General features: G+C 42.8%; 1 protein-coding gene across 4 annotated transcripts in view; it reads left to right on the top strand.

The window, feature by feature from the left end:
* The window catches only part of npnta (nephronectin a), a 71783-nt gene that overhangs the window by 30277 nt on the left and 21024 nt on the right, over positions 1 to 20482 (top strand). For 2 of the 4 annotated variants that reach the window (XM_049571098.1, XM_049571099.1), the window contains 3 exons: positions 11187 to 11282; positions 17966 to 18085; positions 19431 to 19550. In XM_049571098.1, coding sequence (XP_049427055.1) covers positions 11187 to 11282; positions 17966 to 18085; positions 19431 to 19550 — 336 coding nt within the window. The remainder of the gene's footprint in view (positions 1 to 11186; positions 11283 to 17965; positions 18086 to 19430; positions 19551 to 20482) is intronic. The other 2 variants (XM_049571100.1, XM_049571101.1) reach the window with 1 other exon arrangement.

Raw genomic sequence — 20482 nt, 5'->3', positions numbered from 1 at the left:
TTAAAATTCTCATTTTCATTTTTAGACCACTTTAGAACTCATAGAGACAGAGCACAACGTGTCACACTCTGAAAACCACGCTCCTGGGGGGGAAAACTGTCAGCGCCACAATGTTTAACCAAGGGCTAAAACACTAACAAAATACCTGTAGCTAGTGAAAAACATTAGATTTCAACAAGTCACAGGATTATTTGAGCACCTTAAGCCTAGTTCACATCACACGATTTTCACCCTGATTTTGCGTCACGGAGACTACCGTAATCTTTTGAGTGTTCATACTTGGCGACATGTGTTGCTATCAACGGGAGTCTCGCCAACTGCGTTATGACCTGTGTGTGTACACCACAAGATTTCTCCACCGAGCCCTCGCTGACAGAGCCCCAGATAACGCGGTGACATCACCAAACTTGGAGACGACATATGGTAAAGGCATGGATATTCTTCCCAGTGTTGAATCAGATCTTGGGAGAGAAACAAGCAACCAGCCCAAAAGAAGCAACCAGCCCAAAAGAAGCGACTATCAATAACTTATTAGACTATAGGATATATACAGAGAAAGGTGACGTTTAGAGACCAAGTCCAAATAAGCAACTCCACTTTAGAAACAAGCCCAAAGTTGCGGCTAATAAGCGGACCTAGCAACCCTGCAGCTTGTCCTCCTCACATTTCTTTCGTCCTCCTGCGTGCTGACATGGGACGTATCCCGCCTCTCATTGGCTGATGCTCTTTGTCAGTCGTGTGAGACTTGCCAAATATCCAGTCCCAGTCACAGACGAGGGAGCGACTTGCTCATAGGCTTATTCACACATGAGGACTCGTGGCAGACTATCTGTCGACTCACCTCCAACCCAAGGTGGCTCTCAAGATCCTCTGCGACTTCTGTGAAAATCCTGTAATGTAAACTAGGCTTTATATACACCAGAAAGGAAAAGGTATATTGACAAACTCAGTGTTGCTGGTCTGTCTCACTGTCCCTTCTTCTTACAATGCTTATCTCGGAGGAAATGATCCCACTTAATGGCCAGAAGTGACATACTTTGATATTTACATCTGTTTGATTAAATCACCAGATAATATCATTTAAGCCACGAAAGATCAAAACCAGGCATTACATAGCTTAGTTACCTACAGCAGTGCTTTTCAAACTATGCACTAGACACACCAAAGGGCAAGCCAAAATCTCAAGGCACACCTGTATTTATACCAGACAGCTTCTATAGCATGTTTGATCACTCTTATCACAACATAAGACAAAAAAATAAGACAGGTAGCTTTCATGATACTGTCTACTGACATTTTTTAACTCCTTTCTTTCAGTGGTAGGTCGTCTTCGCTGGTGCTTTGTTGTAATTTGCTCCGCACAATAAAGCGATCCATTTTTCCTCTCATGGCTTTCTCCCTTTAAATGTTATCATCCCTCACACTGGCTGCCAGTCAGGGCTTTTGATGTGTCACACACTTATGATTCCCACATGCGAACAGCACAAATAGGTTCCCTGTGAACGTTTTTTGAAATTCAATTAAGTTACATTTTTGAGCCAGAGTTTGCCTCTTTATGAGGAAATGGGTGCACACAACATACTGATGCAGTCAATTAAAAATTCATTCATAACTTTTTGTGTGGGCCCAGTGAAATATTGCCATAATAATGTGTGGTTATCGCAAAATCCCGTGGCACACTTGGACTGGCACCATCCCACCATTTAAGAACCACTGCTCTGCAGTTTATCTGGCCCAACTTAGCAGAATGCTTGCTGCATACATACTGAGTACCAGGATCTTCTTGTTCATGCCTCACGTCTCACTGCTTAAAAGCCCAGTTTTTAAGTTCAGCAGCTATTAAAATTTTAGTCATGGATTCTTTCTGCTGGTAGCACATCCCACCACAAAGCAGCTTTAGGGCATTTTTGTGTTGTTTGCTTGCAGATGTAAATGACCAGAAGGCAGTTTCACACAATACAAAGTCAAAGGCGAGCGATTAATTGTTTTCCCCTCCGGTGGGGGCGGGACTTAAATGTGCTCTGCCTCCATGAACCTGAGTGTTTTCACTTTAAATAAAAAGTTTCTCAAAGTGCAGCCAGCCGGCCAATGGTGTGCTGCAGAAAGTATTTGTGCAGCTGCTAAATTTGAGGTGACACATGCATTAGATTTTAATAATCTGCCCATTTCAATACTTTCACTTTCAGTTACTTACATTTAATACACCTCTCAGCTGCTGTGTCAAACTGTACTCCCTAATAAGCATCTGTCAGGTTGGGAATGACAACTTGTAGGAAGCTACTGGTTGCATGGCAGCTTGTGGCACCTCATGAGTATCGAAGGACTTGCGTTCTCATTAATGCTGGTGCTGTTAGTCAAATTTAACAATATTTGGGAAAGAGCTAGGCAGTTCAATATGTAAGAGAGATGGAAAAGATTTTTGTTTTGTGTGTGCACTGTTTCTGTGTGGCCCTTAATCATATGCGGGCTGTGTAAATTGGCACTCAGTCAACAAAACTTTAAGAGCCTCCGCTTTAAATGATGAATGAGTTGAGTGAATGTGCTGCTGAGAGTTCACTAAATTAAGTTACTAAAGAAATGTGATCAGCACATTAGCAGCATGCATCGTTTGAAAGGTACAGCTTTTTTATAGTTTGAGGGAAAAGTCATGATGAAAACTTGCTGTGTGTCTTTGATAAATATTAGGTCATGATTGTTTCTTCTTAATAATAATGTGAACTGAGATGATGTTGGTAATTCAGTCCCCTCTCAGCTTTCAACAAAAAAGCCCTTTTTAAACAGCGATCCTGCAATGCTGCTGTAAAGACGATCCATCATTACATAAGCGTACTAAATAATGCAAAAAGGTGTGACATGTGACACAACAGCGTCTGCGTAGTGTGTGTGCATGTCATCCCGCCATGCCGGCTGTCCCTTTTACACAGACGTCGGTTCAGCACTGTGACTACCTCCGCTGAAAGCTCAGTGGCGGTGCAACAATGCCTGTCTACTCTGTGTTTGTACCTTTTTATAAAGAACAGCAAGGCAGAGAAACAGGGCATCGATCCCACCTTGTCCAGGCTGTATATAAATGGGCAAATCATTCAAGTTTAGTTCACTCTGCTTCCATTTTAAGGGCATGATAATGTCCCCAAAAAAGATGCTTCGTAATTGAAATGTGCAGTAAAACATTGTAATGCACACTCAGTGTAAATAAACCTACACGTGCGACGAGATATTTTGCATGCACTCGCAAATGGACACGCATTCCTTTGCTCTGAGAGGAAGGCGTGGACAGATGTGTGACCCTGGAGGCGATCTGATTATAAAGGAGTGTTAAACACCACGGGAACACCGCTAGCATGGGGTAAAAACAAACCACAGAGGAAACACAGGTGTTTACACCAAACACAAAGCACGGCAGATACCGTATTGATTTCATCTCTCTCAGAAATCAAAGCCATATTTTCCTCTGTCAAACGTTTATGAGCTGGTACTGTTATGGGGAGATTTATACTTCAAGGACTACATGTCTGTTTTTACTGCCAACTCTTTTCACCTGCCAAATCATCTCACCATAGTGTTTATTTCACTTTCATTGCTTTCCCCATACAGAAAAACCTCCTGAATGGGATCATTTGAGTGATCCTGATTATGTTTATTAAATTAACGGGCACTCAACTGTCAAGAATAATAGCACTACTATGAGAATCCCCATCATTTTTAGAAAGTGCTTCACCTTTGGTGCTGATGAGAATTGAATCTGTCATACAGCATGGTGAGGATAGATGAATACGCTCTCGCTGCACAAATAAACTCATTATAGGGATAATCTGTTTAACAATTTGGCAGCACGCTCCCCCTGCTGATCCAATCATTTTAATAGATGATTATTCCGTGCAGGTGGATTTAATTAGGTGTAGTTGACCTGCTGTTAAGACACTATAAAAAGATTTTGCTGGAGGAATGACACATCGCAGACATCAGAAGCGATACAGCTGCGGCGCCTCCAGATGCTGCTTTCTTCTTTTCCCCCCTTTTTCTGTCTGCCAACTATATAATTAATACCACTTCAAGTATGATGGTCTCTTGAGCCGTGGTTGAAGAAAGTATGCAATTTGTCCCCATGTCTTTTTTTAGAATATTAGCTAATATCTGGACCTTTCACTGCTTTATCTTGGCGACGGCACTTTGCTGTCTGTGAAAGTTTTATGATTTAATTCAGTCTACATGTAGACAGATACTTTGGGGTTGTTGGTTTAGAAAACAGTCCCTCTCTGTCACTGTTTGTCTTCCTGGCTGTCTGCTGTTAACGGTCAAGCAGCTGCAAGTGTTCCAAGTATTGCATGTATTACATCATACTGTCTGTTTTCCCACAATTATTATCTAATTCCTCCAAATTTTGTTTGTTTTATCTGAGTTTTATAGTATAACAAGGTCATTAAAAAAGTATGAGGTAATGCTGACCTTAAATGACCTTGTACAATATCAGATTTCCACTACATGATTATCATGTCCAAAAGATTTCACGATAATAAAATTTTGAGATATCTATAGAATATTTGGGGGGAAAATCTATAAGTCAAATTAATCATTAACTTTGTTTATTGTAAATTTTGTCCTTGCTTGGGGAAAAGGAATGACACTGAACATACGAGTCTAGGGAGGCAGAGAGAGTCTTTAACCATAGCTGCACAAAAGCATACAGAAAGATCATTTACACTTAATGTAGTACTTCACTGCTGGAGAGATGGTCTTTTTATAAACTGTCCTGTCTATGCAGTGGAAAGACACAAATACTTTTGAAATTGGTGCCAGAATATACTGTTCTGTACTGGACAAATTAACGGTGCTGCTGGTGGGCATCAGTTTTTTCCCCACAGGAAACAATATGGCGGCTGGCTGTCAAAGAACACTCTGCGTCCCAATACCTATACTACCACACTATATAGTATACATAGTGGGCTCTAGTTTCCCGGCGCAGCGCAGGTGGTGCAGGGTGGCAAACCCCGCGCAGAGCTAGTGTCGAGCAGCGCAACCCGAGGTGCGCTCAGTTTGGTAGTTTGGCAGACCTAGGTGCGCTGAGATGGGTGTGGCGGCACAGCAGGGGGAGGTGTCGACAGATCCAGCTTGGCACAGTGACAGTTTCGTGCCAAAAAGCTTCGCCGAAGGTGCGCTAAAAGCTCGCCAGCTGAAACCAGGTCTACTGTCAGCGCAGTGCGGAGCACAGCCAGTGTAAGCCGAAGTTTGGCTGACCGGCGGACAGTGCGTACACGTCACCAAAACCTCACAGGCAGGTTTCCACAATGTCAGGCACATTAACCATAAAATGAATAGCCACAAAACCACTATTCATTGCAACTATCTGCAATCAGCACATAAATGTATCTCTATATCGACCGTCCCGTCACATCTGATGTCAGATCAAAGGGGACCCAACCTGATTTGATTAACACAGCTGCAAACCAATGAGTTCACATCCCTCTCAGCCAACCACAAACAGCCACAGCATCAGATAGGGAGTATATATTCAGCATCTGTCATCTTTGAAAAGTCAAAAGAAAAGAAACAGAGTGAGACTGCGAGAGAGAAAGAGAGAGCGCACACAAGAGAAACGCAACATTGATTTACAATTGTGGTGACCTCCTCCCAGGCTACCTTTGCATCATCAGCCCGTGGAGGTCTGCTCGCAGTTCCGTATATTTGGACACTGACGCTGCTGCTCTCTTCTGCCATGGTGAATTGAGTAAACTCTCATTACACCTTCGCGCGGTGCATTTAAGGGCGAGGAGAGGGGCTCATTTGATTGGTGTGATGTGTGTAAAACCCACTCCACGCCTTCTCTCCTCCCTCTTTCCGACTTGCGCAGGTAGGAGGGACGGAGGTGGGAAAGAGGAGTAGCTGCGTCAAACTTGCAAAATCCGCCTGGCCACACCCAGTTGGCGAAGCGCAGGTGCGCTGCGCCCCCGCCTCGCCCGGTCTGCGAAACTAGAGCCCAGTATGTCAAATGCAGCATGCCAAAAATACCAGGATGTTCTACAACATCCAGTCTGATTATGCAGTATGCAAGTCAGCATGCTTCTCTGGCTGTTCTGACCCATAATCCTCTGCGCAGCGGACCACACTTCACGTCGACTGCGCCGCAATCAGATGACAGCTGATTGACAGCTGGAAGAAGTTGCAATGATGGATGACAGTGCATTCAAGTAACTGATGACCAGTCGAATATTAATAATAGGAATATTGATTAAGTTTAAGTGGTCAAAATAATCATAAATTTCACTAGCAACAATGGGACATAACTATAAAAATGACAATGACAGCAAACTGGAGATGTGAAACTACATACATTGCAAAGTAACAACAGCAGAGCTCTCCAGGTTGATCTCCGTCTCTGTTAAACTCGGTAAGCTGTGTTTTTCTTTTATCTCCATGGTAATGGATATGTGAGTAAGAAGGTCAAAGTTCAGGGCGTAATGTAATGAGAAAGTAGTGTGTCCTTGTTGTGTGCATACAGCATGCAACAGTATGTACTTTTTAAGGGCAGCTGCAGTACCTACTAAAAGTAAAAAGAAAAAGTATGTGATTCGAAACGCACCCACAGTCTAGAATTACAGTTGAACAGTAAGATAAAATATGATTCTGAAAACATTTTAGATGAGAAATAGGCAGCGCAGAAATGGAGTCTTGGTTTGTATTTGATCAGCACTGCCTACTTTTACTGTTTTTAAACCTCAGTTTTTTATCTCCATTTTTACAATAGAGGAAACAGTTCGGTGCCCACTTCTTGTTCACAAATTCTCATACTACAGCCAAACAGTCCACTAAAATATATTTCTGACATATTAGGCTTAAAGTAGGCAATACAGTAACAGAACCTTGGTTTGTAATTCATCAGCACTGCCTAGTTTTACCATTTGATTCAATTTGTTCTGAGTTTTGAAGAGAGACAGAGAGGGAGGGGGGTCTCTCCTTCTAAATCTGCATACATACTCTTTGTGTCTGTGGTTGCAGGCATTCAAAAACGAGGAGGTACATTCTGTAGTTTGAGCAACAGCCGTAGAGCCAGCAAAAGTCGCGTCATCTGGCGGATTTGAGCTGAGAGATGAGCAGGGAGATATGGGCGCTGGTAAGATGGAGGGAAGCGTACCACAGTAGATTCACACATACTACCCACAGTGTTTTAATACAAAGCTGGTTGAAAATCTGCAAAGTATCCCTTTGATGGCTGGTGAAAAGGCAATCAGATGGTGGGAGACAAAGTGAGAACAGAAAGAAATGGAAGTCATTTATATATATATATATATAAATATTAATAATAGATCTGATCTGAGTTAACCTCCCACTGAGTGGTGATTGTAATGATGCAAAAAAGAAGGTCACATTTTCATTGTAAAGATGATTAAGCAAGTCAGTTACCACCACAACTGAGAAAATGCATATGAAAAAGCAATATGTTACAGTGAAGAAAACAGTGCGGCACTATCTCCTCATACCGGGTGCTGTCTTGCAGGACTGCCCTCTATCACTGAGCTGATGAAAAGGAATGGAGAATGGCAGGAAGGTGCCGCATGGATACAGACAAGAAAGTAAAGCAGCATTAAAATCTCAACACATGGCTAAGTGATTGTTGAGATCAGATCAATAATGTCACCGACCTCCTTCAGACTCTTTGAGGTTATTTTGTGTTATCAGAGAGCAGAAATCATGCCCCACTAAATGAACGAGTCGACACAACCACGCTCGAGGTTTTGGCTGTTATCTATGTTATTTTCTCACTGTGGCTGTATACTGTAGCTGAATTCATCCAACAATGGGTGCACAGCACAGTTTTTTTTTTTTACTATTTTATTATTTATGCCACATGATTCACTTTCTGGCGTTTCACTAACACGCATTGAGTCCCATGGGTTTCAGTCTCAGATCCCTTTAGATAATCATGCAGTTTGTCTCAGGGGGATATTGGTGGTGCGATACTATAGCCTCATGTTCTGGTAAAGCTGCTCTCTTCAAATTTCATGTGATATTGTTCAAGTTTAAAGGTACAGTATGTGGGATTTTTTTTAGATTCATGCAAATGTAATCCCCTTTAATCATCAGATATGACCACTGCAAGCGTGTGTTGATGTATTTTTCTGCAGAGACCCTGCCCTCTGTCTGTATTTTCTTATTTTGTTATGTTATCAGCATGTAGCCCCCAGCCAATAACAGAGCACAGGAGAGGTTGGCATGTTATAAAAGGGTAGCAATCAGGTAGTAGCAGCATGCATCCAAGGGGAAGCTACAAAAATTGCAGACCCAACACTGACATGTACACAAATGTAGCAAGGCGAAACACCAAGAGGACTAAGCTCGTTCCAAAACAACACTGCCCAAATACATGGGGTTTTTGGTTTTGCAGGATGCAGCAGTGCACACTTCAGTCAGTTCTGTGACCGTGCTGTCTCAGCCTGTGCTCTGAGTGCATGTTCATATTTTATGTGATCACCTGCGTGCATCTTTGTAAGAATGTCAAACAAAAATACAGATTTATTTTGGTTAGATGACAATGAGAAGTTGGACTGAGTGGCAGAGTGTGGCCCAATTTTATTTCTAAAGCTTGTAAAATCAGGCAAAATAGATGAAAGCTAAAGTATCTAAAGTCTAAGGCCCAATCCCAATACCCCCCTTGTCCACTACCCCTAGCCCCTGCCCTCGAAATGAAGCAACGAGGGGTAGGGGTTGAAATCTTTCCCTAGGAATTGGGACACCACTACGTCACCGTGTCTGTTACATTCACGCATACGGAACTGTTTTGTAGGGGTAGGGCTAAGGGGGGGTATTGGGACTGGCCCTAAATATCAATATGAAGTGAAGCTCATTTAAAAAACTGCAGGGAAGTCTTACATTAACACAGCTGCAGCCATGCCGGCAGTACAAGTAGCAAAATTCTTAAGTGTATCTTTGTTAATTGCTGATCACCAAAAACTAAAGAAAGAATCTCTGTTTAAAGTTACAGTTAGGCTTAAGTCTTCTGTGCATTTAAATTTGCCGTTAAGGAAAAGATCAGGCTAATAAACAACTTTATCGGTTATGGTTTTGCTAGCGCATCTGTCAAGTGATGAGACGATGTGATGAGCTGACAAGAACACCCATCAGGAACACAACAGTCTGTGTGATGCAGGACATATGGCACCACCTCCAGGCAAAACCCTGTGTTTTTAGGGAGTCCCCTCAAAAACCAGAGTGAATCCAGGGTTGTGTCTCACTTTTGCTGGTGAGGGCAAAGAGCAATGTGGAATTTCTGTTGAAAAGCATAGTTAGTTCACTTAAGTATCAGCTTACAACAGCTGCAATGTTCCTGCAATATTAGCTTGCAGTGGCTTGCAGTGGCGAGGTGGGGCCAAATTTGGAAGAATTTAGGTAATTATTATCCAGCATGCATGTAAATGTGATTTGAGCAATATTCAAAATGCCTTCCAGCATAATGAGGGCTCTTGTATTGTTTGCCGGACTATGCTTGCTATTGATGATGGTCAATAACGATTCATTTGAATTCGTTTTGGCAGGTGGAAGATTGCTCGCTAGCAGTGGTATGGTTCTCAATAATGTAAAGTCCCAAAAAGAACTTTAAAATCTATTTCTGCAAAAATAGCTCAGTCCAAGTTTTGATCACGCCCTAGCATGAGACTGCTCATATGATGGTACAAGTAGGTAAGAGAGGCGCACAAGGCCAGGTTAGCAAAGTTAAATTGCAGAGAAAAATGGTCACCAACCTTCGTAGAAGTGAGTGGCATAGAAAGAGGAGGAACACAGCCTTTATTTTGAATGTCTTTAGATTCACAAAGAAGACCCTGGGCAAAATCAAAGTGGCCAACTCACAAGGAGGTGGACAAGTACCTCAGCAAAACCCATAGCGTCCTAGTGACCTAGCTTAAGCTGTTAGCAGTTAGCGTCACCAACGAACTAGCTGAGCATATACTGCACACAGTGACTGAGTGAGACACTGATCTTATGGGAACTGATTCATGGCTCTGCTTCAACTGTGCGAGAGCCTGACAACAGACAACCACAATTTCTGACGTGCCAGAAATTCATCCAAAAGTTTGACAGACAGTCAGGAGCAGTTATCAGGCCATCGTCTGCCCACACTTCCCCTTGTACACTGCACGGCAAACAGCGTCCAACAAAGCTGAAACCAATCCAGCTATAAAATGAGGCTGTATGCCCAGCTTTACTTAATAAACCTCTGATTTCTTGTATTGTTTTCGAGGATGTCTCTGTTTCAAAAGACATTTAAGCCAATGTGTTCCTCATTTGCTTTCTGCCTGGAGTGTTTACCTGCCTGAAAACTTATTAGACCGTGCTGCACTGGTTACATGATTCTCTCAATGAATCGTTCAATGAATATTGTTCTTTACTACTTAAATATCTTTCACCGATACCCATCCATGGTACCTATTTGCAGAGAAGGCGTGCGACAAGTGTTTCTGCCCTGTGTAGAGTTGGCAGGAATGCAGCAGACTTGCATAACCTCTCAGCTTAAGTTACAGCATCCCTCAATGGGGAAACGCTTCAACAATTTAAAGTGTGCGAAACAGTCAGAGGTAGCTGTATCATCTTCCTGTCACTTAACAAAAGGTGTTGTTAGCTGACTGCCGGAGGAAAGGCTGCTGGATGGGTGGATGGCTAGACGGAGAGGGGAGGGGGCTGAAGTTCTCGAGGATGAAGTGTTTGTAGTCAAGCAGTGATTTGCCCTTTTTAACGGCAACTCCTGTCTACCTTTGAACCTCCAGATACAAATTGAGAAGGGATCCTCTGAATCCGTGAGATACTGTAATTCTCTCAGATCCTATTTCACCCTCCCGACAAAATAGGAATGCAGAAGAGAGAGGAGGGCAGGAGGAGAAGGGACGCAAAAACACTTCCACTGTTTCTCCCATGTGCCCCAGAATTTTTTTTTTTTTTCTGATACTCAGCTCATGTCCAATTCCCACAAGTGTAATCCTCTTTGCTGCATAATGTTCCTCTTTACTTTCCAGGAATGTGGTGTGGTCAGAGGTGTTCTAATCCATGGGTTGGTGCTTTTCGTTCTCACTACATCTCTCTCTGTCTCTCTCTCCTTCTCTCCTCCTTACTCTCTCCACCCTGTACTACTTTATCTTCAATCAAACCTCCTTTCATCCACTCCCCCCCATCCCCTCTAACCCATTTTATTTTGTCTAAAGAAGAGGAGCTGGACTATTTAACTCCACCTGTGTGGTTCAGTCACCCTCCTATCTTTCTTCCCGTGGACCATCAGCCAGCGAGAGTAGTGATGGAGGGTGAGATTCTTCGATCGACCTGCCCTTGCCCCCCCGGCAGCTTCTCCTCTTCTTCCCAATCTTAGCAACATGCATGGTGCTGCACTGTGCGGACTGCGGAGGAGTGAATGTCACTCTCAACTATTTTCTTACGGCTTTCTGTCTTCCGCCGGCAGAAGAGACACCACCCAAGAGTAGATTTTCAGCAGAAATGCCAGCATGAATGCCAAGCATGCCACCACTCCACTTCTGCCTCACTTTCTTTCACTCTCTACTTTAAAAAACTGTTTCTCAGTACCAAAGAGCCATCACCATTTTCTGCCCCCTTGTTCTCTCTTATTTCCCTGTCTAGTTTTTTTGAGCACCTGAAACAAAGAGCTCCTCCTTCCTTTTTAAAACCGTCATCGACATGGACACAGCACTCATGACTCCTCCACCGATGCTAGAAAAAGGCCTCGAGTTCCAACCGGTCTTATCTTCTTTAGAGTCAAGCATATCCCCAAGAAAAAGCCTTCTGCTAATCTCTCTGTCAGTGATAGAGGCGTGTCGGGAATGTAGCATAGCATACCTCAGTGGAGCTGACCCAATAAATCACTCCACTTTGCATCACTTCAGATGTGTCTCAGCAGTTCATTTAGCGTACAGTGAACGGCCCAGAGGGGCTCTCCACCTCTGCTATCGCACAGGTTTCTGCAGTCCTGGGGCCGTGTCGAACTGTCAGTTGGTGGTCATGTCTGTCTGTTATCTCTAAGTTTTTCCATCTCTCTGTGTCCTCTCTCTCAGTCTTGTCCTCTGTGTCCTCTCACCGTCTTGTCTGTTTCTTTCTACGCGGAGGAAGCCCTGGCTGTGTCTTGTGTCTGGCATGTGCTGATGTTCACAGAGCTGCCTCTGTCTGAGAATGTGACCATTTCAATAATCCCTCATTTACATTTTTAAGCTGTTTTTCAGTGCAACGGGCAAGTGGAGACCTGTTTCTCTGCCACGCTGACAATGGAGAGTGTTGCTATGGTTTTCTGTAATCGCCGTAATGAGAATGCCAGTTGTTTACTGTGAAAACCAGGGAGGAAAACAGGGCTGACACCGCTAATTAAAAAAGTGAAGTGTGTGTGTGTGTGTGTGTGTGTGTGTGTGCGTTTCACTGACTGTGAAAATGATCAGAGCCAAGCCGTCTGTCTGACAAGGACAAGACAAATCATTTTGACTTAGTTTGTTTTGATAAAGAATTAAGAAGAATTAATATTTGTCAAGAAAGAAAGGCTTTTAAAATGGCTTCAAAAACACAATGGCCTCTGTATTCATGTGGTCCGCACCAGCAGTAGCGCACACACAGTGGCAGTGCAATTTTGTGTCGGGCCTATTATGTGCGTGTAGTGCAATGTCAGTATTCAGTTTGGTATGACATTGCACCTGCAGAGAAACTTCTTTTCATATGCACACATGCAAACAAAAAAACAAACAGATATGAAATTTGGTTTTCATTTGAATAGTGTTACAGGACAATTTGGCCCTACATATTCATCCTATCATTTTTATATTTGGATCATTTAAAACATTACCTTTAAAGGTCCAGTATGTAGGATTTAGGGGAATAAACTGGCAGAAATGTAGGTATGTAAGTAAGTTTTCCTAATGTATACATTTCTATTCTGGCTCTAGATAGGGCCGTTGGCATTTTCACCTTGGCCCCCATAGTTCACAGCCACTCCGCAATGACTGTCGGAAAAACACAAATTCTTTTAACATGAAACTGCTTTTATATAGTGTTTTTACTGGTTTAAATCAGTGGGTCTGTCTGTTTTGTAAAGGAAGAGACCTCTGCCAATAATTCAGCTCCCGGTATAAATCTCCTGAAGGTGTGGATCTTATCAAAGAGCCGAATGGCATTGCAGAAACATGAATTTGTAGCGTAAAAGTGTTTTATTCAGTGTTTATGCCAGTTTAAATCAACTGTTCAATGTGTTTTGGAGAAGAAGAGACCACTGGAGATAATTCTGTTCCCAGTACAAAACCTCCTGAACACTGATGGAATTCTAACCAGGAGAAGTTTCAGCTGGTTGCAATCTGAAATCCTCACCACTAGATGCCACTAAATCCCCCCAGATCTTACACACTGGCCCTCCTCTTTTTCTTCTTACATTTTTTTGGCTTTTTGCCTCTATTTGCTGGGACAGCTTCAGAGTTAAAGGGGAAAAGAGAGGGGATGACATGCAGCAAAGGGTCGCAGGTTGGAAAACAACCCGCAGCTGCTGGGGACATAGGCCTTTCTACATGGGGCACCTGCTCTGACAGGTGAGCCACTGGGTGCCTCACACGCTAGTCCATAAATCAATTTAGTTTGCTTGTAACACAAGTCTGTGTGACACTCCTAAAATTGGCTCCTTGTTATCCTTTCTCTTTTATTCAGTCAAAGTATCTCTCTATTTTTTTTTTTACTATAGTGGTTGTCATCCAACAACTGCATTCCCAAATTGACCTCTATATATCCAGAGGAATTTACAGTCATGGAACAAGACTTAAAGCCTGGTGGCACTCAGTACAATAGGATTCAACAAGCAGACAGTCGGTCCAAATTCCAGCCGCGCCCTCTGAATCAACCAACAAGGCTTCAGCCAACCATTAATAGAAGGTGGGGTCTGCGGATATACAAACTAGGCATCTGCTCCGTCATTCATCCAAATTAATCTGTGGTATCTGTTAAATGTAGGAGGTATGCGGCACTTAAAGAATGCGCCCTGCATATGTCCGCAGAGCTAAACACGGCGCCATTTACAGTGCGGCCGGCCAAGATGAAAACGACCCCTCATGTGCTGTACAGTGAGGCAAAATCTATTTGTAATGGTTCAACTGTATCCCTGAAACAGCGGGTGATATTCATAGTTTAAGTTATTTCTATTTGTTGGAGCCTGTGTTGTCATTCCAGTGTGATATATTCCTGTGTAGTTGGATTTTCCCCTTTTTGGCCTGGTACTCCCAACGGACCCTATATTTAGCTGAGAGGCGAGAAGAAATGTTTTGGTGATTTAAGGAAGAAATATGTGAAATATTCACTTCCATCAATCCCCATTGTCTCTGTCAATATTCGTACGTTTTAAACCCCACCTACACACTCATTAGAAATTACTCAGGGGAAAGCACTGGACCAAAGCCAGAAGTCATTCATTACTTGAGCCTCGATTTAATTTGAAAGGTTATTTCAGACATCCAGTAAAATTAAGCTCTATGATATGCCAACTCTCACATTAAAGGAATTATAACTAACTTTTGTCTGAGATCAGAACATCAAATGTTTCCTGATGAATCACTGTAATAAAATTTGGCTTAATATGTGTTAATCCTTACAGGCTGTAAAAGTCATGTTTTACCCTTGGATCCAGTAATTAAGATTCCATGACAATTACCTAAAACTGCAGTAAGGAAGATTTCAATAATATCCAGACAAGTTCTGTTGCTTTCTCCAAATATTACTTAAAATATGAGGAAGTAAGAAAACATTTTTAAACCTACCCTCCTCAGTAAAGTGATGCTCTGCAAGAGTAGCAACACTATTTTCTTCATGAGAAAACTTAATCTTGAACATTGCTTTAGGAGGAAAAAGAGGTTTAAAGAAAAGTGAAATGAAAAATCTTCCTCTCTGTGTCGGAGCAGGGTAACTCCAGGCGACTCTATAATCCCTCTCTTTCTCAATGTATGAGTGCAGACAGAATCAAGAATCCACTTAAATGAATTATTGAGTGTACTCAAACAGAACAAATACTCTGCAAAGATTCCCAATTACAATAATGAGAGTAATTAGTTACTTTCCACCACGGCTAATGGCAGCATGATCAATATTCTATTAAAAACGATGTGTATCTGGAATGCTTATTGGCCTTTTTCACAAAAGACATTCTGACTTATGCTTGTGGGAGGAGCACAATAACATTTCAGACAGGACGATCAGGTCAAGGTTTAACCATTTATTGGAGAGGGCAGAAAAAATAAGCACCAGCCAGACTGTACGAGAACTAAAATGGGTGAGATGGTCGTGAACTTGATAACTGTGACTATAAAACCACTCCTGTCCCTACTTGAACTACCGCAATGCTCCATGATGGCTCCATTTCATTTAGATGTCCCAGTATGCCGAAGTGGAATACAGACATTCATTAATTAATGTTTTAATTACACCTGTGTGCAAAAAACTCTCTGCTGTGACAAAAGGCAGTGAGCTAAATGATTATTTTTGGTTGGTTTGAATGCTTTGTTATCAAAGAATCGACAGCAAGAAGGCCCTGACTGCACAAAAATGGATATTTCCCCCTCCAAAAAAGAAATCCAAAACTTCCGCCGGCGTAAACTGTCCTCCACAGTCTTTTTAAAAAGGTCGTTACCTTTTTAAAAACACCTACTGGAGATCTCATCACTGTTGATTCCCCTTTGATATAAAGCTGAAGGAACTCAAAGATATAAGTAATCTTATTAGAAAAATGCGAACCTTCCACTCCTCATCACAGTTGTCCCACCATCTGCTGGTTTGACAAGACCATTGTTTCTGGTGGACTTCAAACTGCAGGCGCTGAGGAGGACCAATAATGCTAGGCACAGCACACGCCTCCCTTCATCGGTGAAGTGGCGCAGCAGTTCTAACTTTCAGTCTGAAGCAGTCATTAGACTGAGCAGAGCTAACAGAAAGTAATGAAACGGGAAATCCACTATTGTTGTTGCTTCTGAGAGAACAATAGGTATGTGCAAGTTCAAGAGTCATCATTTCCAAAATGCTCCATTTTACATGTCCGCAAGGATACAAAGAATATAAGAATTGAATCTTAAAAGGCTTTTTCATTTTAGACCAAAAACTCTGTTCGGGTGTGGATAAGAGGCCAAATGTAGAGGATAATATCCATTTTCAAACCATAGACTACATGTGAATGATGCATCTCCACTGTACAACAATGAAGCCAAAATATGCTGGACACTGCCATCTTACGCTGGTAGCGCCATTTGGTGCTGGAGTCTGCACAGTAGTGATCTCAACAGTATCAAGTTCCTGCCCATTTACACGTCTGTAAAATACGACTTGAACGTACAGCAGTGTGATAAGAGCCTTCTAAAATGAGAGAAACCATCTTTTGGACAAATTTATTTGGCGTGTACTTTGGTTGTTGAGTTTGGCCCATGTCCCGTCAGTGTATGACCTATACTGCAGCCAGCCACCAGGGGGGCGATCGGGATGTTTTGGCTTCACTTTTGTGGGGTCATGTCGTTCAGGTTTGATACAGTCTACGGTGTAGACAGGACCTAAATCAAAGCACAGCACTTTCACACAGGTGTTATTAGTAACAGCAATGATGTGGCTGTTTAATTCAGGTACGTCAAGGAGCCAGCATACACAGTATCAAGGCTCTGTACCTGACACATCTAAATGGAATGCACACATCATTAATGCTATTGGTTATCTATGTGTTTGATACTGTGGCATGTCAAAATACCTGCCATGTAACATCATCACGCTCTCATGGGATGTTTTGAACATCACTTTACATTCTTTAAAATGTGTTCAGTGCGGTTTATAGTAAAAAATAAACCTGTTTACATCCTTAACTCAGCCGCTATAAGCATTTTGAATGAAGGACATGTTGACTTGTCGTTGCAGGAAGTACACAGGTGTAACTAAGAACATTAATGGTGTCTCTGTTCCAATTAGAAGTGTCAGTGAGTTATCCCAGGGAGGTGACATACACAACACCAAGGACCTGTGACTGAAATATCAAAATGGAATGAGGACATGATTAATGTTATTTGTTACACCTGTGCGTTTCCTGCTATGGCACGTCAAAGTACTACAGAGCTGTCTCGCTCTTGGTTGGTTGGTTTGCTACATTTTTTATGTTGGGAACGTCACTTTACTTTAGTTACAGTCCTTGAAATAAGATTTCAGAGAAATATACAATAAGAGTAAGTAAACAGAAAAATATTTATTTAATTTCGCCACCATAAACCCTTCACGCGGAGGACACTTTGACTTGTCGTAGCAGAGAGTACACAGGTGTAACTAATAACATTAATGCTGTAGCTCTGTTTTATTTAGGAGTGTCAGCAAGTCATTCCTGTGAGGCAACATACATAACACCAGGGCCCTGCGACTGAAATGTATAAATGTTGTGCAGTGAGAAGGGTATAATGACTTGAATTTGCATAAGCGTTTGACAGGTGTTGAGCTCAGGGCATATTCCTTTCTCCCAAGAGCCCTCCCTGCTCCGAAGTCAGACAGCATCATTTTCTAATACGATTTTCACGGGCTGTTGTGGGTGAGATTTCGCTACTTTTATGTCTGCATAAAAACAGCGGAATTATATGTAGGTATCAAAGAGTGTTGGATTTTGCAGCCACAACCACATGAAGTCGTGGTGAGTCAGAGGGGTATAATAGCATCTTTTATCACTTGCAGGTAATGGGCAGGTTGACAGCTGACACTGGCTTCCTGTTAAATCATCAAAGAGGGAAGTTACAGGCTTGTCAGAACACGGCACTTCCTCGAAGACACCCCCACCCCTTACAAAACACACACACATAAACACACCCACAGACACACACCTAAATGGATGGGTGAGGTTTGACATCGTTGACCTCTTCACCTTTGCCCTCTGACTGATTTCACCTCTGTGACGGAGGGTCTGTCTTTCTCTGTCCTCCAGTCCACTTATGCTGTCTCTCTCTGTCTGCAGACCTGAATGAGTGCGGGCTCAAGCCGAGGCCTTGTAAACACAGGTGCATGAACACATATGGGAGTTACAAGTGCTACTGCCTCAACGGCTACATGCTGATGCCTGATGGGACCTGTGGAAGTGAGTCTGTCGCTCACACACACACACAAACACACATGTGTCTGTTTGTTTTGTTGTCTGACATGTAGATATTCTCATCCCTGATCTATTTTCTGCCTCATGTTTTTTCTCAGTCGCTCTTTTTGTAGCCTGGGTGTGCTACTGTGAAGCCTTTCTTCACTTAACTACAAATGTATTCATCTGAATGCCAGTGCGAAGCAACGCTGATGACATATGCTCTCTATTATAAAATACGTTTTCCCACTTGTGTGAGTACCTCTGACAGCAGCCTCGCAGTCCTTTGATAGACTGTTTTGATTAAAGCCCCACGTTGATCCGCTTCATTCTAGCAGCTCCGCAGTCTGAAGGACCCCTCTGAAGAACCCTAAGAGGCCTAAAATGAAAAGTATGAAAGAAACACAATCTTAAGACCCTTGAGTGAATGTGCACTTCTCATTGGTTGCCCTGAGGTATTCTGCAGAATGGGAGTTAATGCCTGTACATGTCTCTCTGTAAACTCTGTTTCCCACCTGATAACTATTTTCTCCTCACGTTTCCACTCGAGCATGGCGTGACTCTCAGTGCCTCATTTTAATTAGTTCTTTTTTATCAGGAGAAAATTCATTTTCCCCCCTTTTAAAGTCTGAATTGCTCACCACTTGGGGCAATCTCAAACTATTCCAGGTGTTGTTGTGTGATGATAGCATGATAGTGTTAAACACCTTACCGCTCTTCTTTTCTCCCCTGCTACTGCTTTGATCAATAGATTGCTGTAGCATTTAATCAGCCCGGCCTGCCTCAGTCATCAAACTGTGTTCCAGGGTGCCTGCGGCAGCCGAAGTGGCAACGGCAGCATGAGCCTCACTTTTAATTTCCTTTTTAGGATATGAAGTTATTGAGAGAAGCCGAACAAAATCTGTTCCATTATGTTATTATTTTGGAGGGTCTTGATCTTCCCGGCACGGCTCGACAACAGAGGCGTTGCACACTGCACACACTTCGATAGGATGGAGATGGATTACGATTCTTTAGGTGTAGGAAGGGATGAAAGTGGGTGAGGGAGGATTGCGTGGGCTAAGGTGTGAGCCTAGAGTGACTGCGCAGCACAGGAATCTAATAATGGCAGAGTGTGAGCTGCTCTGTTGTCTGCACCTCAGGGTCAACTCGGCTAATATCTGAAAAGGCAGGCAGCGGCCTGGCACTCACACACTAGCTGGAGGATAAAGTGTGAGTGTGGATGTGAGAAGGAAAGAAAGTGAGTGTGAGCATTACAAACAACCCCCCCTACTCCCACCACCCCCCTCCTTCTCTCCCTTGTGGCGCCATCATGTGTTAATATGTGTTGTGTTTCCCTTGTGTCCATCAGACGCTCGCACTTGTGGCATGGCCAACTGCCAGTACGGCTGCGAGGTGCTGAAAGGAGAGGTCCGATGTCAGTGTCCATCGCCGGGGCTACAGCTGGCTCCGGATGGAAGAACCTGTGTGGGTACGTCCTGGTCTTTATATATCTCCACAGGCCTGAAAACTGAGCCTTGTGGCCACCACTCCCTTCCATGAGCCGCTCATGTAAAGCATCACAAACAATTATTATTTATTTATTTATCATTTTCAATTTTTTTTTATGTTCTTCTCAGCTTTTAAATTAGCTGAGCGAGAATCAAATGCAACAGTTTTGGCAGAGCAAGAAAGAAAACTTGGCTGTGAAAATATAATTTTGGAACTCGAACAAAACCTATTAGTGAGCGAAGCCCACATTCATACAACTAAATTAACCAATTCGCCTTTTTTTTTATCTTTGATCACAGACCCCAACAATTTAACAGGCCTCACCAACCAAATGGTGACTTTATTCTGCTAACTTCCTCCAGCTGTTACAGCAGAAATGTGATCAGGGGGAGCACACCCCTCTCCCCTCCTCCTATCCTCCCCTCTTTCCTCTATTATATGGAGCAGCTCCTCAGATAGGTAGCTAACAGAGGAAGGGGGCAGTTGAGGCAGTTAACCTGTGTCAGGTTTAGGCTGCCCCAGACGAGACTGTTCCTGTTACGCCTCCTTACAGTCCCACTTAAGTCGGGGCTGGCTAATAGGGGGCGGAGTTCTAAAACAGGATGCTCATCAATCATGAAGAATGATGGAGGAGGGGAAGAAAAGGTTGCCTGCAACAGGTGTTACAACAGTTCAGGGAATGTTTCCGAATCCCTTGAGAAGCCGATGCTTTATGGAGAGTTTTATGGAGAGTTTCTAATCATATTTATGGAGGTGATTCCTTCCAGTAACCAGAGCTTTAGATGGTAGAGTCAGATAAAAAGCAGTTTTTACTCATGTGAAATGTGTCAACACATTTTTGCTATAGCTTTAAAAGTGGTCTGGGCCCATGTTTATCAAGCATTTGCTTATGAATGCTCCAGAAATCTAGTT

This window comes from Epinephelus fuscoguttatus, linkage group LG3 (assembly GCF_011397635.1).
Source record: "Epinephelus fuscoguttatus linkage group LG3, E.fuscoguttatus.final_Chr_v1".
Taxonomy (NCBI): Eukaryota; Metazoa; Chordata; class Actinopteri; order Perciformes; family Serranidae; genus Epinephelus; species Epinephelus fuscoguttatus.
The sequence above is the reverse complement of the archived record's forward strand: the minus strand, read 5'-3'. Positions and strand labels throughout refer to the sequence as shown.